The following is a 27,303-nucleotide window of genomic DNA, read 5'->3' as shown; positions in this document are numbered from 1 at the left end:
TGTCCGGTCCTCTCACCCCCCTCCCTCCAGGAGCGCGCTGGTGCTCCTCTCAAACGCGCATCTTTTTGCGCACTCTTACCCAAGTCTCGTGCTTATGCTGTTTGGCACACGCACAACATCACATTGATCGCTGTGTCATCTAAATATGTCGATGTAAGCCGGGCTAAAGGAGAGAGAAGCCAAGGGAAGATGACATCTGCGCGTCTCTGGATCCTTGTCTGTTTGGCGACTGCGTGTTGTCCACTTGGCACCGCTGACAGATACGGTACGTCATGATCAAGAATGATTCATAGATTAACTTCAGATTACAGAATGATGCACGACTCTGCTGTAGATAAAGGAATATCAGTATTCCGTTTGAAATATGAATGCATATGCTTTCCCCCCTCCTCGTCTATATGCATGTAAACTGCAGCCTTTAGTGTTTCAGTGCTTACAATGTGACATCACTGAAAGCTGAACGAGTAATGGTTAAAAACAGGTTACATTTGTTTTCCTCACACACACACACACACACAAAGTATGAACCATGCTGAACTGTTGATGTTGTCAAAAATCTAATGTATTTGATAATTATTTAATGCATTTTTATTCTAAGTGATATAATAATAATAAATGTATTATTATAATTTTTATGTAAATGTTAACACTGATGAGATGACGCTTGTCCCGACTTCTGGGAACATCGCAGTAACAGAAGAGAATACCGAATATTACTAGTCCTCCGACTCAAGCTGGCATGGTTGTGTTGGAAAGAGCTGACACTATTTATTTTATTTATATATATATATACTGTATAGGTATATGGTTTTGTTTATTATTTTAGTTATAACGAGGTACATTTAACTTCCGTTATTTCAATACTAAAAAAGTGAGTTGAAGCCCATTGAAAGCAAGTGCAGGTGAATTCAGCACCATGGACAGCGACAATAGTCAAGCGCTAATTGCGCACATTATTGTGAGGATTTTGGCATAATCACGTTAGACTAATTTGAAATCGATGGGGTGTGGATTTGTGCGTGTGTTTGTTGGAGGGGGGCAGAATCCGATAGATTACAAAGGAATGGGGTGGTATCGGATCACATTCGCGTATGTACTGCATCTGTATTCGCTGCTCTTCTGCAGGCTGACTCACCACTGGCGATCCATCCCACGTCATTCTTCTAACAGCCTCCACTATGGGAGCACACGTCACTCAAGCATTCAGAGCTCTATGAGAATAGCAATGTGTGCTCTTCTAGTTGAGAGCATTTGTGTTTGTGTTGCATGAGGGTCAGGGAACTGTATGAAAATCCTGCATCCACTTGTTGAGGTTGCAAGGGAGATAGGAATCTAATTTTTGGGATGTTTGTAAATATTAGTTTGAGATTAAGAGATAAGTCTAGGGGGGATGTGTTCGCTATATCTTGGGCAAAGTGTTTGATCTAGCACATATGTGACGTATTTGTGTCCGCAGACAATTCTGGAGTGATCTCAGAGTGTCGTACTGGCCCGAAACAACTCCTGTCCAACATCCTCTTGCACTGGAAAAAAACTGAAATAATAAGTCACCATGAGCCATAATGAGTCCATGGTCTTGACAAGTTCCACTACAGCACCTACCGGGTCAAATTGACCCGGCTTATCACAATCTCTTCCCTTCTACGTCTCAAATGCAGGAGCTCCCACACTTCTGTTACCAACTTTCACCCCACGATTCAATTATGTATGACACGTGTGTCTGCCCTTCTCTCAAGTGTGTCGACTTGGATGTACACTAACACAGAGGGGCATGGATGCAGCATCATTCAAATACAATAGTTTTCAGTTATCAATGCCATTGTAGAAATCCTCTGTTCACAGTAAGCCACCCTTAATTTGATCCATGAGTGAAAGTGTCCAATGACAGGGCGGTAGCAGCTGAGATTAAGGGAGTATATTTGGCTGGACATGTAATCTTAATGTGGTTGCCCCCATGAGGGGACCCTCTTCAAGTAGAATAAAACAGCTTTTATAAGGTTACTGATATGAGTCCTCATCTCATGTGAGTGCTCATGATTTTATATAAATGTTTCAAAATTATTATTATTTTTATTTTTTTATTGTTTTTTTTTAATGAGGAAAAAAATATTGAGTGCACCTTTTAAGGATAGGATGAGATGCCGAATGTATTGTAGTTGGAAGCACTGTTGCTTGTTTTGTCTCGCAGCATTTTGGCAAATGTTAATTAATTCCGATAATGGTCTCTGGCCGTCATTCCTAACCATTATTTATCTGTTGCCATGGTGGTAACTGATTGACAGTGTGCAATAAGCAATTGGATTTAGTGCACCATTTTGTGGTGCTGCGGTTGTCGGAGGTGTGATTGCTGGTCCTCAGAAACCCATATCTGTATCACTAGAATGGTACAGACATCTGGAACATATAGACTTTTATGGGAGAATATGTGGGTGTATTTTCACAAAATGATAGAAAAGAATTACCCCAAACCTCTAACTTGCATCACTACGACACTGATCATACTCTCTGTTCTCTTTCTTCATCTCCCACTGGTAAGGCTGTCTGTTTGATGAAGGCCTATGCTTCAGTGACCAGATTTGCTGGGATGGTAAGTGCTACTATATTTTACAGTATATACTATATTCTACACATATTTTCCAAGTTTTTGACAATGCATTTTTACAGTGTAACTGAACAGTGTAGCTGAATGAAAAAAAAAAAGTCACAATAATGTTTAGACCTGCCCTATTTCCAGTGTATCCATACCTGGAACATTTGTGTAATTATTGGACTAAGTCACAGCACCAGCACTATCCTCTCTCATGCATAGCAGTCCATATGTTTATGTTTAATTTGGATTTAGTTCCATGAACCAATCTTGCCTTCATGTTTGTGTATTAGCTTCATTGTCATTGTCAAGAGGCAAATATACAAAAAAATAAAAATTACTGTATACACACAGATTTTAACTATAGTATAGGTTTGATCACTGTCTATTGTGTTGTCATTTTTGTAGAGTTTTCGGTAGGCTTTTAAAAAATATAAAGTAAATCTTTCAGTTTTGTGTGTGTGTGTGTGTGTTCACCATTGACTGCACAGTAAACACTCTCTTTCACCATCACCTGGTCTTACCCAGTCGGTGATCTTCAACCATTTCCATGGCAACTGTGACCTCATACAACTTCACTCTCACCGCAGTGTCTGTTAATGTGCAATAGAAGCAGAAAGAGCAGGAGAGGGAAACACAACAAGGAAGAGAGATCCTTAGAAAGGGAGAGAGAGCCATTAATAAAATGATGGTGTGTCAAACATCACAGGATGTTCCTTCAACTTCAGACAGTTTTATCACCCAAGGGTTGATTTTTATTAAAACTAACAGACTGCAACTTTGTTCCTTTTTAATATAAGAAGGTCACAAAAAACAAATGACGGAAACTTTTTATCAGGCCTTCATTATTCATTTTTGGTGCTTTTCAAATGTGTTTTATGTACAGATTTTACGGTTTTAGTCTTGTCCCACCCCCAGACTTTCAATATTAAATTAAAAAAACTTTTGATTTATTATGTTTAGTATGTATATGTTTATAGTTGTTTACTATGTTTAAAACTATGATAATCTAAACAATTATTTCTATCAGTTTTACAAGAAGTACCAAACAGTTTTGCCTCTAAAGTTTTTATTTGTATTTTTATTCAAACGTTAGTGTACTTGTTTATTTTAATGGCTGTCACTTCCAATCAAGCTGTAATTTTTTGCAAATTATGCAAATATTGTGTGTGTGTGTGTGTGTGTGTGTATGTATGTGTGTGTATATGTATATATATATATATATATATATATATATATATATATATATATATATATATATATTATGTGTATGTAGGAAATATAAAATGTTAGCTATGAAATCAGCCTTAGCGAGACTTAAGGTGGCTGCCTTTTCCCCCAAAAAACATTCAAAATTCTATAAAACACAATACAGAATCTGAGATGTGGTGGGAATGACACTGATTGTAAATTAAATGACTTTCAGAAAAAGCAAATGACAAAAATGACAAATCTCCTTTAATAAGATAGATATAGAGCAAACAGGATTTTACTTTCTAGAAATTCACAGGGCTAAAAGTGCCTGAGGTTGAAGAAACACCCTACCTTAAATAGAAAGTTGAACAACATCTTAAATTGTATTTATAGATGGACTGTTTGATGTGACCAACCTTGTCCACTGTCTGTATTTCTACAAGTGATATACTATAAGGTGTCAATATGTGTATTCCAGATGAGCTGTTTGGTCAGTGTCTTACACAGAGGCAGGAAAGGTTCCGCTACAGGGTGACTGCAGTTCTACTGGACAGACTGCAGTCATTATTGCAATTATTTATGAGGAAAGGTGAGTTTAACTCGCACCTTCTAAAATTGTCCTTTTGTGTCTTTTTCAGAATTGCTTAGTACTATTCTAGCTTGTTTAAGTGATTGGTTGCCATTTATTTGTTTATTTGCTCTGAGCTAATGTGAGTTTTTCACTAATTATTCTTCAGGATTAACTTGGCAGGATGATGTCACCCAATCAGTGATCAAGAAAGAACTTGGCAAAGTTCCAAAGACCCCACTGTCTTTTGGGATAAAGAATGGCCCCTACTCAGAGTAACACATTTTTGTCACATATTCTGTTCTCTCTCTCTCCCTCTTTTTTCTATCCTTTTTTATTATTTTTTACACACTGTCACTGCATTGATTTCTGTCTGTATCTTTCCATTATAAAAGCTCTCAGAGTGGCCCTACAAGCAAGCTCAACCCCAAACTAATGCAGCCCTATCTGGACTACATGATTGTTGACCCCCCTCAGTCATCCCTCCATATGCAAAGCCTGGACCCTTATACTTACCAACAAGTGAGAGAATCCACAAAACCACAAACAGCCTTTAACAGTGTTAAGTGACACTTAAAGGGATAGTTCACCCAAAAATAAAAATCATCTCATCATTTACTCACCCTCATGCCAACTCAGGTGCGTATGAATTTCTTTCTTCTGCAGAACACAAATTAATTAAAAAAGATTTTTCGAAGAATATCTCAGCTCTGTAGGTCCTCACAATGCAAGTGAATGGTGGTCTGTTCTCCCCCAAAACTGACTGAATTGCTTCAGAAAACATTGATTTAACTACTGGAGTCTGATGGATTATGTTTACGCTGCTTTTATGTGCTTTTTAGAGCTTCAAAGGCCTGGCCACCATTCACTTGTATTGTATGGACCTACAGAGCTGAGATATTCTTCAGAAAATCTGAATTTGTATTCAGCAGAAAGAAAAATGTCATACACATCTGGGATGGCATGAGGGTGAGTAAATGATGAGAGAATTTTCCTTTTTGGGTGAACTAGCCCTTTAAGGCTGGTCAACCCATAAAATTAACCCTAAAATTTGATAGGTTAAAATGTTGATAGGTTGATATTCCAGGTCAAACATGGATGTCGATCCAGCAATATGTGCTACTTGGTGAAGTACTTCACTAATACATCTGCTACAACTAACATTAATTCGAGCTTTCTGTGTGTTTCCGCCTCACAGTATGGTTACCAAGATGAAGAGGAGCGTTCTCTGAACCTGGTGGAGGGGGGCAGGTACCCTCCGGCCTCCTCTCGCATTAGGGGTAATTCACCATTTCCTCCATCTCTGGATAAAGACGATCAGCTTCTGCAAGATCTGATGACTCTCCTCCTTTCCTCATCCGCACAGCCCACTTCACACCATCAGGTTGCATCGCCTCACTCCGCCTCAACCTTTTTCCAGGATCTGGACTTCCCACTTGACTTCAAAGACCATAACAAGGACTTCTTATCCCAGGATGAAGAATTCAACAGCCAGCAAGAGCAAAAGAAAGGGTCCCAGAAATACGGCGTGTTTGCTGGGCACAGTGGTGAGTTGGTATTTTTCAGTATGTTTCTGTAAAGTTCAATCATGAACAGATAAGACCACTTTCAAACCTCAAAAACACTTTGGAAACTACCCTTGACCTGTGAACTTTGAACCTAGGGCCCACACAACAGAGGATAAATGAGCTGCTTCTGCAGCATGGGCTGGATCTGAACCATCTGAACCCCGAGGAGATGGAGCATCTCTTCTCCATCCTTCAACTCCTGCAAAACGAACCCTCAAACACTCAGAGAAAACGTGAGCACCCAGAGATTTCACTGGAACTTTTATAGAATATCAAGTGAGAACATAAGCTGGAATATATTGCATATAGGCATATCGACTAAATATGAGTTGATAGTAGTAGTGCTAGGTACTGCTACTACTGCCATTCACCTCAAAAAAGTTCATTAAATCAAGCTCCAAATGAGTGTCCAATCCATATTCATGCCCAACTTCTTGTTTTTCTTTCATTCAGCTGAAACATTGGATTCCTCTTTGCCTCAAAAAGTGGTGAGTTCCAAAAATTTTTCTGCTTCTAAGTGTTTTAGTAAAGCTTCAGGGTTGCTTGGTCTCAATAGTAATGTTATATATTACCTGCAGGTGGCAGCATGTGCTAAGGATTTTATTCTCCAGTCCAAACTCATAATACAGAGAAAACATTATGATGATAACATTTGGGAAACACGCACCATGATTATGTATGATGTTTTTTTATCCAAAGCGACTTACAAAAGAGGAACTTTACAAGCTATTTGTCATACAAAGTTCAACAATATCTACAATGTTGTACTGCCAAGTTCTCAAGGTGTCTGGAGTAGTACAGACCCTAGCGCAGAAGATAGACACAGAGAAGGACATTTTTTTTTTTTTTTGTACAGTAAGTTAAGTTCAATAGTAAGTGAAATTAGTGTGGATTGGTTAAGTGCTCATGGAACAGATTTGTTTTCAGCTGGTTCTTGCATGTTGAGATGGTATCAGCAGATCATGTGAAGGTCTAGAATGTGCTGCTGCATTCTGGACCATCTGCAGTGGCTTAATTGTGTTAGCTGGCAAACCGGCCAACAGAGCATTACAGTAGTCCAGTCTTGAAATGACCAGAGCTTGGACCAGGAGCTGTGCAGCACATTCAGACAGAAAAGGTCTGACATGATAGGTCTTGTGTGCTTTCTCTATGTTAGATGAAGATTACAGAAGGGGAGATGACCCGTGTGGGTGAGAAGGCTTCTGTCCCAGCCAAAAATTCCTCCTTCCCCTCTTCATTCAACCCTGGGCCCAAAGCCTCCCCTAAGAGACCTAGCTCACCAGGAGCCTCGCAGGAGAACTCTGTCCAAGTGGATGCCAGTGTACTGGGGCTTGCGGCTCTCAAACATGATGAGGGAGGGCTTGGAAAGGGAGCCCTGAGGATGCAAGCAGGGAAGAATGAAACCAAGTCAAAGGAGGAGTTTGGATATATTGTCACCAATCAGAGGTACAACTGACAGATAAGTGAGTGTTGTCTATATGCATACTCCTTTTATTCAAAAGTATAATGGTCATAGTGGTCAACAAAGGTCCTGGGATCACTCGTAAAACTGGCTATTCAGTGGAGAGTCTGTACGTGTTTGTGAGTTCTGTGTTGGCTGTGTTAGTTTGTGCTTGTAAATTGTGTGCCTGTGTCTGTATGAATGTGTGTGTCTCTCTACAGTCCTCTTAGTTTGTCTGATGGGGTTCATCTACTGAAGACCCTTGCAGAGAGGATCCATCTCACCACAGGCTCTTTCATTAATGTCAGGTAGGCCCAGGTTCAGTGCAGGGAGGCCCCGAAAAATGTCAGAGGAGAGTCCCAGAATTTCCTTAAGCCGGCGTCACACTAGCAGACTCCAAACGACTCTATTTTGGTCAAGGGTGTCACACATGCAGACTGTTTTGATGAGATCTCGATCTCTTCGGTCAGAGGTATGACACAAAAGGGTGGAGGGGTGACAGACAAACAGACTCACCGCAACTCTCTCTCTCTCTTTGATTCCCTGTCACATGGAGCTTGCCGAAATAACAACAGGAGTACCGCGTGAGCATAAACAACTGCAATAGAGTGATTTAGGGCGTTTTCAGACCTGTAGCTTGCTTTATTTGTTACGAAACGGGGCTAAAATAGTTACAATGTTGCATTTTCTTCATTTAGAAGATTTAGCACATACATCGATATACCGGTTAAAATTATTTACCTGCAAAAATTTGTCAATGGATACAAATATTTGAGCATTGTTTATGTCACTGTTATGCAAAAACATCATGGAACAGAATGCGCATTTCAGTCAGAGGTTGTACTGCAAATAAACATTATCCAATACACGTATGGGCATGAGTTGTGAAATTTTTATCCATCATTAGTTGCTTTTGCATTATTATTTATGCATTGAAAAGCACCTGTTCTCTCTGTCACAGAGCTCTCTCACTCTCGCACATGCGCACAAATTCATACACACTGAAAGCGTGAAGCCACGTTTATTTCTTTCATAAAGTTGCTGACACCATCCTACCTGTGTCTATTCTGCTGCTATCCACAAGAGAGAAGCAATCGTGCTAAAATTATCTCAGGAATTATTAAATAACTCTTATTTTAAACATGCAACTATATCTAATACAGTCACCAAAAGGCTATATCCGCGTTTTGATGATGAATTACAGTGACGAGTTGACATACAGATTTGTTCTCCAAAGATCCATCAGGTGTGTTCATGGTTTTTATAGGGATATTGTTTGGTTCATTGGTCCATTGGGTGGGATTGCATGCTCACCACAAGCAAACTGCTGTAGAGATCGTTTGCAATCGGTCTGGACTGATTGTTTTGGTATTTTGGATTGTTAGTACGTTTGCTGTTCATATATGCTTTTAAGAACTGAAACAAGGGAGAAAATGCACCAGGTTCCGAAACAAATGCTCCAAATGAGCCAGGTGTGTGATTCATGGAGTGAAACATGCCTTGTGAAAGTGTGTAATTGTGTTTTTATCCCCTTGAGGCTTGTTGTAGTACTCGTATGTCCATATACAGCTTTCAGTGAGTAAAGAAATTACATTCAATAAAAACTGACAATTGACTTTTGTGGCCTTACTTTCTGATGTCATTTTAGTGTAGGAACAAAGGCAGGAAAAACGCTTGGCGACAGAATCACTATGAATTACTATTGCATTTGTGATGTTTGCATCTGAGTGCGATGAAAACATTCAGATCAGCTTGACGCCGTGTAAGTTCTTCAGTAAAAGAAGTTCATTGGTCACTTGATGAGAACAAGACCCGCCCGGTGATAGAATTTTTTTTCAAGCAAGCCGGATGTGTTTTTTTTCCGTTTTTGAAGCCATTACCTTAGCAGAGAGTCCCGACGGTCAAGTGATTAACGACCTACCGATGACAAGACGCTACTGTCCGCATCGTCTCCCTCCTTATGTAAATGAAGCTCACACCTGAAAATCACTGGAAAAAAATCAGCTAGTGTGGCACCGGCTTTAGGTGGTGGGCCTTGATTAGAAATTGGAAGTACACTAACCCTAAGCTTTATTTAATTTGCAAAGCTTGCAATAGCATTTGCTAACATGGGATTAGAAGATTATGGAAATGCAAAGTCAAGCTGTTTAACTTCAGTTAAACAGAGCTTTATACATTAAAGATAATCATGTTATCAATGTAAGCAGACTTGATTTCTGTTTGTTGCTTTGGTTTGCAAGCAAATGGTAATCCCACTAACCCATTGACTAAATTAAACTGTGGTGAGCTGGAACCTTGATCCATTGTCCCTAGAGGACAGAGGAGCATGGCTAAGAGGGAAAGAATAAAAGGAGAAGTGAATGGAATTAATTTAACTCAGAAGTGAAGCTACCCCACTACTTGTCCACTAACGCCTAGCCTCATCTCTCAGATCCCTATATCTAACACACATCTGTGTGTGGGATGCTTTCGTGTAATTCAGATCTCTACTTTACAGTGTGGTTGGTCCTGCAGTCACTTTCCTTGTCCTCCCGAACAGCCAGAATTTAACAGCGAATGAGGTGTCCGAAAAGACCGGTAAAGAATATTTCTTTGTTAATAAGAGTGTTTCTGGGACACACAAGGATGGCCAAAAAGCCATGCAACATAATATAAAAGGATGATTTTCATGAAACCTGTCAAGAAAATGTCCAAAACAAAAAAACAAATGTAAATGAAATTATATTTGCACAAAGAAAATGAAGCCTGTATTTAGGGACATTCAGATTTTTAAGGGCCATTATTGTGTCATTATTTTCAAGACACTTAAGCACATTTAGCCCCATAATACTCATTACCGTGACACTTCCAGACGTTTTACTTTTACTGTTCCCATTGTTTTCAATGATGAAATTAAAGGCTGTACCATGGAAGTAATACTCTAGAATTAAAAAAATAATAATAATGAAAATAATGTTACAATGCAAAAAATCTTGATGGCCCGAAAAATAGGCCTTATTTTCTATAAGCTTAATATAATTTCTTATTTGTTTCTTTTGGTTTTACAGTAAATTAGGACTGGGATATTTTCTTGACTTAACATTTTTATTTATTTATATATAAATGCATATTTATTAATTTATAAAATGGAGAGTTTTGAGTTTTAGTTTTGACTTGTGATTGGATGAATCACGTTCAAAGCCACACTCTTTGACCATACAGAAGTTGAATTCTATATTAATGCACCAAATCTGTATAGGCTATTGTTGATGTAATGACTGCAATCATTTATTGAACATCTGTGTCTTTTACCATTTTGCTGTTGTCGCCATTTTATAAAGCAATAGCTAACTGAGGTATTTGTGTCGCAGTGATTTTACCACGTTTTAGGCTTTCCGTCAAGCCTATTCCCCATAACCATGGTAAAATGAAATCACTGTAACTGTGGGCGTAGCCAGGAAATTACCTTTGGGTGGGCCAAAATAAGAATGGATGGGCCAAGTTTCACACAAATTTTCCAAATTGTCCTTTACAACAGAGAAGGCACATTCAAACAGTTCTTTCACACTTTCAGAAATCAGAATTTATGCAGTTTTTAAACTGTCTTATAGACCTTATTCACAGCAGCGTCATCTCTGATATTTGATGGGAATGAAAATGAGGCTGTGAGGGATAGACGTATTCTCTTCAATGGCATGCACTGTATAAAGCTTTCAAAAAGTTCCTAGATCACATCTAATTTTCCACAACGAGTTTTTGTCTACTGAAATTTCTTGGAAAGATATTTTTTCAGTGTTTCAGCAACAGAACGATCCAAGAACACTTTAAACAACTGGACAACCCATTGAAGAGACTGTGCATCTATCCCTCACAGCCTCATTTGAAGTCAAAGAATAATCTCTAATATTCTAGGTTGGCCAGGGTCTAATTTGGGTGGGGCACAGGCACACCCCGGCCCAACCTTGGCTACGCTACTGACTGTAACGAATCATCTCACGAGGCTTATTGCTTTATTATGGTCTAGAACCTATACTGCCACATGTCTTGCATGTCTAATCTTACACATTCTAAAAACTTATACTAGAAAATATCAGAATGGCTGTCTGTTTTTTATTTTATTTAACTTTTACATGCAGTGGCTCAAAAGAACTTTCTAGAGTCAGAGACTGGTCTGAAGGTGCTACAGGCAGGTGTTGGGGAGGTAAGGATGTGCAGTTAACATTACCATTACGTCTTAACTATTGTGTCCATTGTTTAGTCCTTTCCCATTCATTTATGTCTCTATCTATGCCAGGGGTGTAGATTCCAGGGGGGATGGTGGGGAGGTAACCCCCCAATACTCAAAACAAGCAAGTACAACCAATGGAAACATGTAAATTCTTCACACTGTAACCCCCCCAATGTTCAAGCCAAATCTACGCCCTTGATCTATGCTTGAAGGAATATCTCACAAGACCCCTGACACCCCCCCATCTCATTTGCTTTGTTGCTATGACAAAACATCATATGTGTCAAACTGATTGGCATCCCAAACGCTTTTCCACTCAGAACATGACATTCCCGCAAAAGATCAGGGTGCACGTTTTGTCGCTGAGTTCCCACCTAACTGCGTTTCCCACGAGCCTCAAGTTAACAACTGTTCCAACCATAGTTCGTAACAGTTGTTTAACAGAACTTGGGAAAGCGGTACGGTTATTGCTCGTGTAGATTTCTGCTCATAATTCATAAACTTAACTAACTAAAACAAAAACTAACATTATATTTAAACCTATAAATTAAATTATTCTGTTTTTAATATAATATCTACTACCTATTCAGGTAATAGCCTATATTTATATTTTAATGTAGCCTTTTAGGGCAGTTAATCTGCAAAAATAAAAAAAATGCTCTTTATGAACTGAATGATCCACACCTTACAGTGCCATTTCAGATAATTGGGTTGCCTCTTCTGGTAATGTTTTTGTTTATAGAAATATCATACAGACCATCGCTGATGGGAAAAAGAAACTTAGCTTGGAAAGACGTTAATTATCAAATGTGTGTGTGCTTTATTTTTTTTTTTATTATTACACTGATACTAACTTTTTTGTTTTATAGCATTTAACATTCATTTTACTCACTCTTTGAAGTCAGTGACTTCAGGCTCATGATCAGAATTGTAATGAATGAGATGATTGGATTTGGCCACATTAGAGGCGTGCCAGACTGCTTGTATTTAAATCTAAGAACCTGCTGTTGTGTTTGAAGCAGTGGTGTAGCCAAGGGTGGGCCGGGGCAGGCTTGGGCCACCCAAATTAGACCCAGGCCCAACCAGAATATTAGAGATTATTCTTTGACTTCAAATATATATTTATAAAATAGTTTAAAAAATGCATAAATTCTGATTTCTGAAAGTGTGAAAGAACTGTTAGAATGAGCCACTTCTCTGTTGTTAAGGATCATTTGGTTAAAAAAAAAAATTTGGGTGATCCATTTTTGTTGAGGCCCACCCAAAAGTAATTTCCTGGCTACGCCCTTTGTTTGAACTGCTCTGTGATTTGTTGAAATAAAAAACACGTATTGAAAAAGAACCAATCGGAATGATTTGCACTCAGAATCTCCGCACAGACAGTGATGTCAGGTAAAGATGGTTGCTGTGGCGACAAGGTCAGTTCGGTGTGCACAGGAGTGATGATGTAATGCCCTGGCTCCTGTGTGGTCTGCATCATTCCAGCAGAGAAACAGGACTGTCAGTGGGGAATATAGTGGGTTCTATTCTCAGTAGGTCAAACTGAGGTGTTTTATAGAATATAGAACAGAATAGATAGCTGCTCTATTTTTCTTTCTCTCTCACTGATTAGATCATTACATTTTCTGTAATCATGGTGCTTACATCAAGCGTTGGATGTTGCCATGGCAACCAGTGACCCCCACTGAGATCACAGTCCCAGACAGCAGGGTGGGACGTCCAGTCCACCTTTAAACACTCATTATTCTGTCCTGTTTGAGTGTGTATGTGCAAGCCTTTACCTCACTCTCTCCTCTCTTTGACTTCAATTTCAAAACATTAAAGAGCAATGCACAGTGCGTGGCTCCTCTCGGGAATAAAAAAAGCTTTGCGTCTGTAGGAGAGTAAAGAGGGGGAAGGGTTCCTCTTGGCAGTCTGATTCTTACAGAAAAAACTGAGGTTCCTTTAAACACGTGATATATGGGAGGTATTTAAAAGCCCTTGTGACCTTACAATGATTTTTGTTTGTTTCATTTATCTCTTTCTTTCTACCCTCCGTCATTGCAGAAGAACGACGGCCAAGCATTGCCAGTGGCAACACGTGTACATGACAGCAGCCAATGGGTGGTCCTCACATTCGTGGGTGTGGCTTGTGTGGGTGGACTCTTGGTGGGAGCATTGACCATCGCCTGTCTGCGCACCCATGCCCGTCAGTTGGCCTCAAAGAAACTGGGGCTGGGACCTGAAGCTGGAAATGTCACACATTATGAGTACCAGGTAGGAGGAAGTGATCGGAATGTGCGCTGCATCATATCTCTGCAACACAAACATTAAACAGTAAAGACTTTGAGCTATTTTTTCTTCCTACTGATTTTGGTGACTTTGGGCGTGATGTTATTATCTACTGCTAGTATGGGCATCCCTAGGCATTCTTCAGCATATCCACTGCAACATGTATAACAGGTTTTACTTATCAGACTGGTAAAGACAGCAACTTGTCAACCAGAACAATACATTTAGTCTTATTTTGAGTGTCAATTTCTTCAGGATCTTTGTCGGCAGCACATGGCTGCTAAGTCCTCTATGGGCAGGCAGGACAGTGGGGTTGGAGCTGCAGGTGGTGCCGGTCCTGGAGGAGGAGGTGGTGGAGAAACGGATACATCACGAGTCAGCAGTGTGTCGTCTCAATTCAGTGACGCTCCTCAGCCAAGCCCTAGTTCGCACAGCAGCACCCCATCCTGGTGTGAGGAGCCAGCGCAGTCTAACATGGATATCTCTACGGGACACATGATACTGGTTGACACACACTCCCACCACTATTTACACACAATAAATGTAATTAATTTGCCATTAATACCAGTAACTAACTTCCCTTTGGTTTATGCTGTGAAAAATAATTTTCCAACCATTTTCCCTAACATGTATCCCATGATAATACAAAGAATGTTTTGTTTCCTTTTTCTTTGATTGTAACAGTTTTTAGCATTCTCTAAATATACCATGTCGTATCACATGAAAAAGCAGCGTTTCTGAGAAACACAACAGTAGTCTCTATACGGGTGACCAGTCTCTCTCTCTCTCTCTCTCTCTCTCTCTCTCTCTCTCTCTCTCTCTCTCTCTCTCTCTCTCTCTCTCACTTCTTAGGCATATATGGAGGATCATCTGAAGAATAAAGACCGTTTGCTGAAAGAGTGGGAGGCTCTGTGTTCCTACCAGGCAGAACCCAGCACCATCTCGGTAGCCCAAAGTGAAAGTAATGTCAAGAAGAACCGCTGCCCTGATGCCGTGCCCTGTGAGTAATTCCCCATTGCTCCCCAACCCCCATCCCCCTGGCTGTCTTGAAACTCCTTTATTTTCTCTGAAAGTGTGTCTTAAGAAATTACTTTCCTCAACTACAGTGCTGTGAAAAAGTACCTGATTTCTTCTGTTTTTGTGTATATCTCATACAAAATTGTTTCAAAAATTAAAACAAAATCTAACATAAAACAAAGACAATCTGAGTAAACTCAAAATACAGTTTTTAAATAATGTTATTTATTGAAGCAAAAACGTTATTCAGTACCAACTTGGCATGTGTGAAAAGTATTTGCCCCCTTAGTTACTAAATCCCCAAATCTATGAAACTGCATTCATAATGGGGTTCAGCTGGACTAGACACACACAGACCTGATTACTGCCAGCCCTGTTCAATAACATCAACACCTAAATAGAACTTTTTCAGCAGCATGAAGTTGGCTAAAAGATCTCACCCTGTAGCACACTATGCCAAGGTCGAAAGAAATTCCAGAAATGATTAGGAAAAAGGTGTTTGAAATACATCAGTCTGGGAAGGGTTACAAAGCTATTTCAAAAGCTCTGGGATTCCAAAGAACCACAGTGAGAGCCGTTATCTCCAAATGGAGGAAACTTGGCACAGTAGTGAACCTTCCCAGAAGTGGCCGACCTTCCAAAATTTTTCCAAGAGCACAGCGACGACTCATCCAGGAAGTCATAAAAAAGCCAAGGACAACATCCAAGGAACTGCAGGCCTCTCTCTCATCAATAAAGGTCACTGTTCATGACTCCACTATCAGAAAGACACTGAGAAAAAATGCCATCCATGGAAGAGTGGTGAGGCGAAACCCACTGCTAACCCAGAAGAACATTAATGATCATCTGAATTTTGCCAAAACACACCTTGATGATCCTCAAAGCTTTCGGGAGAATGTTCTGTGGACTGATGAGTCGAAAGTGGAATTGCATTGGAAGAGAGGGGTCCCGTTACATCTGGTGTAAATCAAACACAGAATTCCACAAAAAGAACATCATACCTACGGTCAAGCATGATGGTGGTAGTGTGATGGTGTGGGGATGCTTTACTGCTTCAGGGCCAGGGTGACTTGCAATAATTGAGGGAAACATGAATTCTGCTCTCTACCAGAAAATCCTAAAGGAGAACGTCCGGTCGTCAGTCCGTGAGTTGAAGCTCAAGTGCAACTGGATTATGCAGCAAGACAATGATCCAAAGCATAGGAGTAAGTCCACCTCTGAATGGCTCAAAAGAAGCTAAATTAAAGTTTTGGAGTGGCCTAGTCAAAGTCCTGACTTAAACCCGATTGAGATGCTGTGGCAGGACCTTAAACGGGTAGTTCATGCTCGAAAACCCTCCAGTGTGGCTGAACTAAAGCAGTGTATATACAAACATATATTAGGTTTAAGGGGCAGTTAGTTTTTCACATAGGTGATATAGGTGTTGGATACATTTTTTGCTTCAATAAAATAAATATGTATTTGAAAACTGTATTTCATGTTTACTCGGGTTGCCTTTGTTTTATGATATATCTCGTTTGAAGATCTAAAACAATTTAGTATAAAAAATACACAAAAATAGAAGAAATCAGGAAGGGTGCAAATACTTTTTCAAAGCACTGTAGCTATGTTTTTCTTTCTGATCTTTTTCTTAACACCCATACTATGTGTTAGCCTCTTTGTCACTCAAGCTGATCGATCTATCCACTTTTTTTAAGGATTAGATGAGTAACTCGTTCGTTGTTTTATGCAGACGATCATTCCCGAGTGAAGCTGAAGGCTGAGATTAACCCCTCCAGGACAGACTACATCAATGCCAGTACCATCGTAAGTCTGAAACACTATCTGCACCTGAAGATGGTCAGCATGCCTGTCCTAGACATGTGAATAACTTTTTTAGAATATGAAACATGACAGTTTGAAATGCTTACATTATTGCACCTTTCCCTCCCTCTAAAGCAAGAAATACCTCCTCTGCTTGCATCCCTCTCAGTTACCAAGGTGATAATCCATTTATTCCTAGATGTGCAAGGCTGCCACTGGTTCCGGAATCCCCACCTCAGCATTGCCATGGTTACATTGTATTGATCTCATTCAGGATGTGTGGATCTGGAATCCCCCGCTACTCTGTTGTAGTCGAGAGCGGGGGATCATCAATTAAGTCTTCATGAACTCGGATCGCATTAATGGACTTTTGTTGTGGTGCTGGGCAGATCCAGGGTTAATAAGGGCTAAAGCAGGGCTGACCCCTGACCTTTTGTCTCCTATTAACCCTTTAGATCGAGCATGACCCTCGGATGCCAGTGTATATCGCCACCCAAGGACCTCTTTCGCACACCATCTCTGATTTCTGGCAGGTCAGTCTCTATGTGTGTTAATGAGAGTGCTGAGCTCATTCACTATAAAGAAATAAGTCACTTGCCATTTGTGCTGTGAATTTAGCAAACAGTCAGTGCATTTTATATGATTCACATATGGAGTAGTGCTGGTATGGTAGAAATTTGTCAAGTCTCTTACAAATTTGTATATGCGTAAGTACTACTGCACAAATGGCATGTTTCGTAACCTGTGTTTGTTGTGCAGATGGTTTGGGAGAGTGGCTGTACGGTCATAGTGATGATGACGGCTCTGGTTGAGGATGGAGAAAAGCAGTGTGATCGCTACTGGCCCGATGAGGGCTCTTCTCTCTACCACATCTATGAGGTTTGTGTGAAAATGTTGTGTGAAATGTGAACCTTAAAGCTCCATTCACACCGCAAACGACATTGTAGCTTGGTGTAGCTAGACTCTGCGTTCTGTGTCGCTGGTGGGCCTTCCTACTGCTGTCTTTTAATGTTACTGGTGGACTGCACGTCTGGCCATAGTAGCTTTGGATATTCTGATTACAGATTATACTACCGGTAAAAATAAGATGTCATTCTAATTTGACAAGGAATCAGTTCTGTTGCTTCTAAAAATGAACATTTTGCACAAGAGAGTGTTTTATATAATGAACAAGATGAACGATTTATCAATGTATGAATCAAACTCACTCGGAATGCCGACACTGTTTTCCATGCATAATTTTTATTAGGCTGTATATAAAATGTATGTGTATGTGGTTACAGACAAATAATATAAAACAGTGAAATCACTCACAGACACTTCTAACTTCTCCATCTTGCCTGCACTCGACTCCAGTATTTCACAACCACTGCATCTATACAGGTGACGTGAGCTCCACTGTCTTCACTCTCATTGGTAGTCGCTCGCCTATGTCGCTTGTAATTTGCATAAAGTTCAAATTTTCTCAACTCTGTCATCAACAGTCACTACAGCTCGTGTAGCTGGAAATCGCTCTGCTCTCATTGAAAATGAATGGGATCATGTTGCTTTGTCACACGATGCTGCCAGTGGTGTGAATGGGGCTTAAGAGATGTCCCCATTTACACTGATGAGCCAAAACATTATGACCTCCGGCCTAATATGCTGTTGGTCCTCCGCGTGCTGCCAAAACAGCACTGACCCGCTGAGACATGGACTCTACAAGACCCCTGAATGTGTCCTGTGGGATCTGGCACCAAGACATTAGCAGCAGATCCTTCAAGTCCTGTAAGTTGTGAGGTGAGGCCACCATGGATCTGACTTGTTGGTCCAGCACATCCTACAGATGCTCAATCGGTGTGAGATCTGGGGAATTTTTGAGGCCAGGGCAACACCTTGAACTCTTCATCATGTTCCTCAAACCATTCCTGAACAATGTGTACAATGTGGCAGGGGCATTATCCTGCTGAAAGAGAACACTGCCATCAGGGAATACCATTGCCATGAAGGGGTGTACCTGGTCTGCAATGATGTTAAGGTAGGTGACACATGTCAAATTGACGTCCACATGAATGGCCGGACCCAGGGTTTCCCAGCAGAACATTGCCCAGAGAATCACACTCCCTCCACCGGGTTGACGTCTTCCCAGAGTGCATCCTGGGGCCATCATTTCCCCAGGTAAACGGCGCACATGTACATTGCCATCTATGTGATGTAAAAGAAAACAGGACTCATTGGACTATGCGACATTCTTGCACTGCTCCAAGGTCCAGTTCCGACACTCACGTGCTCATAGTAGGCGCTTTCGGCGGTTGAAGGGTCATCATGGGTACTCTGACCGGTCTGCGGCTATGCAGCCCCATACGCAGCAGGGTGCGATGCACTGTGTTTTGAAACACATTCCTCCCGTAACCATCATTAACATTTTCTGTGACTTGTGCCAAAGTTGACCTTCTGTCAATTCGGACCAGACGGGATGGCCTTCGTTGCCCTCATAAATCGATGAGCCTTGAGCACCCAACACCCTGTCGCTGGGTTGTGGTTTGTTCCTCCTCAGACCACTGTCGGGAGGTACTCACCACTGCTGACCAGAAGTACCCCACAAGCCTTGCTGTTTCAGAGATGCTCTGATCCAGTCGCTCAGGTCTTTACTCCTGGCCGTCCTGCCCTTGTTAGGAGATGATCAACGTTATTCACTTCACCTCTGAGTTGCTGTTGCTAATGTTTTGGCTCATCAGTGTATGGTCTTTCTACTTTGATGCATTGTCTGCTGTAGTAGGGCCTATGGAGCATAAATGTGATGTTAACAGTAATGTTAACTGTAAGTTATCACTCTCAGGTGAACCTGGTGTCTGAGCATATCTGGTGTAATGACTTCCTGGTGCGTAGTTTCTATCTAAAGAACGTCCAAACTCAGGAAACTCGAACCCTCACTCAGTTCCACTTCCTGAGCTGGCCTGCACAGGGAATACCCACCTCCACACGCCCTCTGCTGGACTTCCGCAGGTACTGCACATGGTCACACACATACATTTACACACATCTGTATGTGAGTTTACATCAGTTTCATGTCACTTTCTCCATTCTTTCACCTGTCTTCCATTACGTGATATGGATTCATTCTTACTCTCTCTTCATTTGATCTGACTCTTTGCCTCTCAAGTTATTTTCTGTCTCCTAACCTCTCAACCACTCTATGTTTTTCTCTTTATGAGCGATGGAGCGCGGTAGCGAGGTATTGCACAGCTGTCTGTGTCATTTTTGTGGTTTGCAGCTAGTAGTCTGGTTCCAGTTGCATAGTCACAAAAATGAGCACAGACAGGTGTGGCTGCAGCAACGCTGATGAAACGCTCCATCGCCTAACGCTCTCCCCCATTCTCTCTGTCTGATTCTATATTTCTTTTCATCTCTAATGTTTCTATGTCTTTTTGCCTTCTACACTCATTTCACTTATATCACAGCTCAGTTTCTTCCCAGAGATATGATGAAACACCTTTTGGTTAGTGTGTTGATGTTGCTTGTTTCTCTGTTGACTGTGAGAGGTGTCTTTGGTATAACTCTCCTCTGTTTGATCTTTCTGAGTCTCTACTATGAAGTCGTCCTGATGTTTTCCTCTCATCTCTCTGGGTTTCTATTCTGCATTAGCCACGAAATTTCTTTCTGATCTCTTTCTCTGCTCCTTAGGAAAGTCAACAAGTGCTACCGTGGACGCTCCTGCCCCATCATTGTGCACTGCAGGTATATAAAAATACACTTTACAACTCATCGTTACATTTAGGGTGAATGAAAATTATTTTCCTGAAAGGTAGATGTGGAGTTTGTAAAAGGGCTGGGCGATATGGCCAAAAATATTATCACAATATATTTTTTATATTGTTCGATATTGATATTTATCACGATATATTTCATACCAATAACGGGGAAGGAAATGCATTCCACATGTTTGCATTTCCTTGTTAGACCTCAAGAATTAATATAAACATATAGGTGCATCTCAATAAATTAGAATGTCGTGGAAAAGTTCATTTATTTCAGTAATTCAACTCAAATTGTGAAACTCGTGTATTAAATAAATTCAGTGCACACAGACTGAAGTAGTTTAAGTCTTTGGTTCTTTTAATTGTGATGATTTTGGCTCACATTTAACAAAAACCCACCAATTCACTATCTCAAAAAATTAGAATACATCATAAGACCAATAAAAAAACATTTTTAGTGAATTGTTGGCCTTCTGGAAAGTATGTTCATTTACTGTATATGTACTCAATACTTGGTAGGGGCTCCTTTTGCTTTAATTACTGCCTCAATTCGGCGTGGCATGGAGGTGATCAGTTTGTGGCACTGCTGAGGTGGTATGGAAGCCCAGGTTTCTTTGACAGTGGCCTTCAGCTCATCTGCATTTTTTGGTCTCTTGTTTCTCATTTTCCTCTTGACAATACCCCATAGATTCTCTATGGGGTTCAGGTCTGGCGAGTTTGCTGGCCAGTCAAGCACACCAACACCATGGTCATTTAACCAACTTTTGGTGCTTTTGGCAGTGTGGGCAGGTGCCAAATCCTGCTGGAAAATGAAATCAGCATCTTTAAAAAGCTGGTCAGCAGAAGGAAGCATGAAGTGCTCCAAAATTTCTTGGTAAACGGGTGCAGTGACTTTGGTTTTCAAAAAACACAATGGACCAACACCAGCAGATGGCATTGCACCCCAAATCATCACAGACTGTGGAAACTTAACACTGGACTTCAAGCAACTTGGGCTATGAGCTTCTCCACCCTTCTTCCAGACTCTAGGACCTTGGTTTCCAAATGAAATACAAAACTTGCTCTCATCTGAAAAGAGGACTTTGGACCACTGGGCAACAGTCCAGTTCTTCTTCTCCTTAGCCCAGGTAAGACGCCTCTGACGTTGTCTGTGGTTCAGGAGTGGCTTAACAAGAGGAATACGACAACTGTAGCCAAATTCCTTGACACGTCTGTGTGTGGTGGCTCTTGATGCCTTGACCCCAGCCTCAGTCCATTCCTTGTGAAGTTCACCCAAATTCTTGAATCGATTTTGCTTGACAATTCTCATAAGGCTGCGGTTCTCTCGGTTGGTTGTGCATCTTTTTCTTCCACACTTTTTCCTTCCACTCAACTTTCTGTTAACATGCTTGGATACAGCACTCTGTGAACAGCCAGCCTCTTTGGCAATGAATGTTTGTGGCTTACCCTCCTTGTGAAGGGTGTCAATGATTGTCTTCTGGACAACTGTCAGATCAGCAGTCTTCCCCATGATTGTGTAGCCTAGTGAACCAAACTGAGAGACCATTTTGAAGGATCAGGAAACCTTTGCAGGTGTTTTGAGTTGATTAGCTGATTGGCATGTCACCATATTCTAATTTTTTAAGATAGTGAATTGGTGGGTTTTTGTTAAATGTGAGACAAAATCATCACAATTAAAAGAACCAAAGACTTAAACTACTTCAGTCTGTATGCATTGAATTTATTTAATACACGAGTTTCACAATTTGAGTTGAATTACTGAAATAAATGAACTTTTCCACGACATTCTAATTTATTGAGATGCACCTGTAACTTGTCAGTTAACAAGTAAACTCCACAGGGTAAGCTACCTTTTAATTTGAAGTTCAAGAAGTATAATCAGTTTCTGATTTAATCCTACATAAGGTGTGTGACCTCTTCTCGCCACAATTTCATCGTGTTCAGCGGACGTTTGACTCTCCTCATGGTCATTCACTTTTAAGTTTCCGACAATGTTCTTCTTCCTGGTTTTAGCCCAACGCGTGTGACCTACATAACCCGTACATTACGTAATTGCTGTAGCCTAAAAGTCATTACATCCACTGAAAGACTTCCTTGCCTGTGCCAAGAAATTTGAAGATGTAACAGCGTTAAAAAGCAACTAAATAATACATAAATAAACAGCAATGATGTTGATGTAAAAGCTGCTGTTGTGTTCAACTGATAGCTGTATTGCATTGTCAGTGCTGTCTTATTCGGTACACAACAATGTCATGTTAGCTCGATAGCTAGCAGCTACCTAGCCTCATTATTGGTTTACATGACAGCAGGGCTACAGAGCAGCTAGCCAGCTAATACATCCTACCTGACTGCAATTAGATAGTTGTGTGTATAACTTTGCCAAACTGCTTGCGTTTTTAGCGACACACACCTGATCGTCTAGATGTAGAACATAGGCTAAATATAGAAAATTAATAAAATAAATAAATACATTTTGTGGTGACAACACAACTTTGTCCATTATTTGCCCCAGATTTCATAAATAATCCAAACCAGATTTTTTTTACGTTGGAAATTTCTAAACACGCCCGAGCGGCACTGGCCGAGTGGATCCTCATTTTCACCTCACAATAATGGTAAAATATATTTATATAACACGACATGTAATTTCGTCATTAGCACTTAGTGTTTCTAGATGCAAACAGTCCACATCTCCGTGCATCATCTGCGCATGCGCAAGGCGTTGACCATACTAAGAAGAATCGCAAAGCACTAGCGCTTGCATCGCACTAATCCATACCGGCCCGCGGCCAAAAGTGTATACTTGAAAGGCTAGACCGCATGACCGTGCGTAAGACTAAACGGCATGCAGAAAAGCAAGGTAGACCCTCTCTGTATATTAGCTGGGATAAGAGAAATATTTTAACTAGGGCTGTCAATCGATTAAAATTTTTAACCAAATTAATTAAATGACATGCCGAGTAATTAATCGAATTAATCACAATTAATTGCATACATCATTATGTGCTGAATAAAGATCATTCATTTAAATAATGCATAATAATTTAAATATTTATAAATATAATGAGTAGGGCCTATAAAAAACATGTAATACGGATTGAAATTCAGTTTGAAATAAATTGCATTATTGAGGCAGATGAATAAATCATTGATTAGACCATACAAATAGTGGCTTCAGAACTCAATATACTGTTTGTTTGATTCTCATACCATTAAATAAGCCTACAGCAATCTGTTTTGCATTGAGTTCGTCAATGTGTCCAGTTCTCACAGGACGTGTTCTTGCGTTCCAGTTGTGCTATTTTTAACATTTTTGTCGCTCTATGTACATTCATAGTGCATCATAGTGCATCAGACAGATGCATTCGGAACGTCTCACTGGAATTCAGCATCATAAATGCCGCATTTTTTGAACGCTGTGTCAAGTGATGATAACTTTAAAAATTGCGTCTCAAGATTCCTGTTTTCTGTTGTGCTTCCTCCTGAGTGGTTCTCATTCAGTGGCTGCGCTGCTCATAAAAACCGATGTACTTCAAGCTTGAACTGCTCGTATGGTTAGAAAATCTGTATTTTTATAACAAAATTATGTGCGCGCCAGTGGGCGTATTTTAACACTGAAAAATTACACACTTCAACCTTGCCAGATGTTTCAGAAGGTGTGTTTTACTCGAAATATGATGCGTTCTATTTGGATATGAAGTGCTGTATTGATTTTAAGTTAAGAGAGCATCGCTTACTATGTCACCTTTCTGTTTGTGCAGTGATGGTACAGGACGCACTGGCACATATATCCTGATTGACATGGTTCTGAACCGCATGGCCAAAGGTCGGCACTTGTATAATGCAGAAATCACATATTTTAGGAAGTACAGCATATTAAAAATGTATAACAAAGTTTTTGTTTTCATCGCAGGAGTTAAGGAGATTGATATCGCTGCAACCCTGGAACATGTCCGAGACCAGAGGCCTGGAATGGTGCGCACCAAGGTAACGAAAGACCGAACAGAAGAGTTGTGCTTCGTAATACCACAGAGCCCCATTTTAGAGATGAAAGTATGATTGTACTCATGAAACACCACAATCTCATATTCCTCTCAGTTGCAGTAACTGCTCTATATGATTTTCATTGGTGCTGATGGTGTTATTAAAGAAGAGTTGGATGGATGAAATGGTGGATTGTTAAATAGAAATGCTGACCGATGCTTGTCTCCCTCATCAGGATCAGTTTGAATTTGCACTGACTGCTGTGGCTGAAGAGGTTAATGCCATTCTCAAAGCTCTGCCCCAGTGAGACGAATGCCCATGACTGCCTAACTGATCAGAAACATGCATCCGTACACACTCACAGATTAGTTAGCATCAACATGCATGTGTGCATACAGGTACATGCATTGTGTGGCCACTGAGGTTAGTATTGTTTCCTTCCTGCACTTGTCTAGAACATAAGCCCTCAAAACCACATATCCCAACCAGTGCTGCCTAACCATGCCTCCCTACAGTATTTGACACTCTTAACATTGAATCTCCTTTAAATTACAACACACATGTACCACTTGAACCTGTGATGAGATTCTTCAGGATATGATTCTTCCTTGGTGACAAAAACATTAAATTAGCAGAAGGAAAGTGTTTCTCTGTGTTTGCTCTCTCGGCACTGCCCTCAGTTTCCCTCATATCACCATGGTGATGATTTCTGAGTCCTGTTATGCACGTGTGCCAGTGTAATGTGTGATTTCTTCAAAACACGCTTGTCTACTGTGGTGGTGGTGGTGGTGGTGGAAGAGAGGGAAAACATGGTCATAAAGATGAGCTTTGATGCAGTTAGATCTCAGGTTCAACATGTGTTGGCCTGAATGGAATGTGAACCTTCACAGATTTCCACTGAATTATGATGGCCACCGTTCAGAAAGTTCTACACATCCTGTGCAACTTGCATGAAGATTTATGAAATATTTGGACTAATTCAAAAATGCTTTTGGCTACCAATAAGAGTGCAGTTCTGCCAGCTCTCTTTAAAACATTTCATAATGTTTAAACCCCTTAAACATACAAAATTTCGCATGTTGATGTGTTTCATGGAGAATATTGGGAAGACAGACGATGAGCTTGAATTCCCTCTCTTCCTCTTCCTTTTCTCCTTGGTCAAAATCGCTCTTTCTCTACTTTATGATTATTGTGGTCAACTTAATTATTCTATTCCTCTAGCAAATCAAATAAAAAAAGTAAAAAAAATTAAAAACATGTTATTGAAATCTAAAAAATATATTTATTTTGTATCTTGTGATGACTAATAAAACTTGTTTGTGAAGTGATGCAGCAGCATCACTGTGTATATGTGTCTTTTTTTCTTTATTCACAAGAATATTCATACAAACTGGAACCAGGCACCCCTAGGGGCTCGCCAAGGGGTGCTAGGTGGTCCATGCAAAATTTTAAAGAAAGAAAAAAATTACATTTTATTTCTTGTGGCTTTAGTAAGAAATACAATATTGAAAAATTGGAAAAAATTGTTTGTATAATTTGTAACAAGAATAAACACATGCAATTAAATGTAGTACAATATACAGTACAATGTCACAACTGAAAAACTGGACAACCCAAAACTTTCAAAAAGGCGATTCTCTTGAACTGGTAAGTCTGTACAAATCCTGTTACAAGGACCCTTTTTTGTAAATGAGTGTCCTTTAGACCACATCAGGTAAAATCTTTAAAGCACAGCCTCTCCTCATTTATTGCTCTAATACTTACATCCCTGTAGATGCCATGATAAACGCTAAAATCACACTAATATTGATCGATGAATATTGCAACTTTCTTTGATGAGTCAAATCATGCCTACCTACAATATGTGAACCAGGGAAGCAAAAATCCTTACCTCAAAATAAAGCCAAAATACAACAACTTTTTCCAAGATACATTTATTGGCAAAATATATGTGGAGTGTGGTTATATTTAGTTAAAATGTTACACAATGCATATGAAAAAGAATTAAAAAACAACCATGCTTTGGCACAAATGTCATTATCTATTTTTTGCAATATATAGTTTGCTCCTATGTTAACATATTACACATCTTGCAGGCAAATAATATGCATTAGCAATTGGATTTGAAATGCCCATTTTCCCTTATATATTAGCTCTGGAAAAAAATTAAGAGGTCACTGCAAAATGATCAGTTTATCTGGATTTACTATTTATAGGTATGTGTTTGAGTAAAATGAACATTTTTGTTTTATTCTATAAAGTACTGACAACATTTCTCCCAAATTCCAAATAAAAATATTGTCATTTAGAGCATTTATTTGCAGAAAATGACAACTGGTCAAAATAACAACAAAGATGCCGTGTTTTCAGACCTCGAATAATACTGAAGCACCCTCGGATCATCACCGATCCTCCACCAAATTTCACAGACGGTGCAAGACACTGTGGCTTGAAGGCCTCTCCAGGTCTCCGTCTAACCATTAGATGACCTGGTGGAGGATCGGTGATGATCTGGAGGTGCTTCAGCAAGGCTGGAATCGGGCAGATTCGTCTTTGTGAATCACACATGAATCAAGCCATGTACAAGGTTATCCTGGAAGAAAACTCGCTTCCTTCTGCTCTGACAATGTTCCCCAACTCTGAGGATTGGTTTTCCCAGCAGGACAATGCTCCATGCCACACAGCCAGGTCAATCAAGGTGTGGATGGAGGAGCACCGGATCAAGACCCTGTCATGGCCAGCCCAAACTCCACACCTGAACCCCATTGAAAACCTCTGGAATATGATCAAGAGGAAGATGGATGGCCACAAGCCATCAAACAAAGACGAGCTGCTTGAATTTTTGCACCAGGAGCATAAAGTCACCCAACCGCAATGTGAAAGACTGGCAGAGAGCATGCCAACACGCATGAAAGCTGTGATTGAT

At 40.2% G+C, this 27,303-nt stretch overlaps 1 protein-coding gene across 4 annotated transcripts; it reads left to right on the top strand.

Annotated features, from left to right (window-relative positions):
- Positions 1–27: 27 nt before the first annotated feature.
- Positions 28–25,725, top strand: LOC127449180 (receptor-type tyrosine-protein phosphatase-like N). Of its 4 annotated transcripts, none has more exons than XM_051712425.1 (23): positions 28–265; positions 2,537–2,587; positions 4,260–4,370; positions 4,519–4,624; positions 4,745–4,871; positions 5,548–5,896; positions 6,013–6,150; positions 6,371–6,405; positions 7,074–7,363; positions 7,580–7,666; positions 9,856–9,935; positions 11,474–11,538; positions 13,612–13,821; positions 14,092–14,379; positions 14,689–14,836; positions 16,586–16,659; positions 17,112–17,189; positions 17,416–17,535; positions 19,475–19,641; positions 20,320–20,373; positions 24,155–24,219; positions 24,307–24,380; positions 24,613–25,725. In XM_051712425.1, exons 1-23 carry the CDS (start codon positions 190–192, stop codon positions 24,682–24,684), a joined length of 2,865 nt encoding a protein of 954 aa, XP_051568385.1. In that variant the 5' UTR covers positions 28–189; the 3' UTR covers positions 24,685–25,725. The 4 variants fall into 4 exon arrangements, with proteins under 4 accessions (XP_051568385.1, XP_051568386.1, XP_051568389.1 ...); XM_051712426.1 differs by having other exon boundaries at positions 29–265; positions 14,092–14,340; XM_051712429.1 differs by lacking the exon at positions 7,580–7,666 and having other exon boundaries at positions 29–265; positions 14,092–14,340.
- The last annotated feature ends 1,578 nt before the right edge of the window (positions 25,726–27,303 follow it).

This window comes from Myxocyprinus asiaticus, chromosome 12 (genome assembly GCF_019703515.2).
Source record: "Myxocyprinus asiaticus isolate MX2 ecotype Aquarium Trade chromosome 12, UBuf_Myxa_2, whole genome shotgun sequence".
Taxonomy (NCBI): domain Eukaryota; kingdom Metazoa; phylum Chordata; class Actinopteri; order Cypriniformes; family Catostomidae; genus Myxocyprinus; species Myxocyprinus asiaticus.
This window is presented reverse-complemented; position numbering and strand designations above follow the sequence as displayed.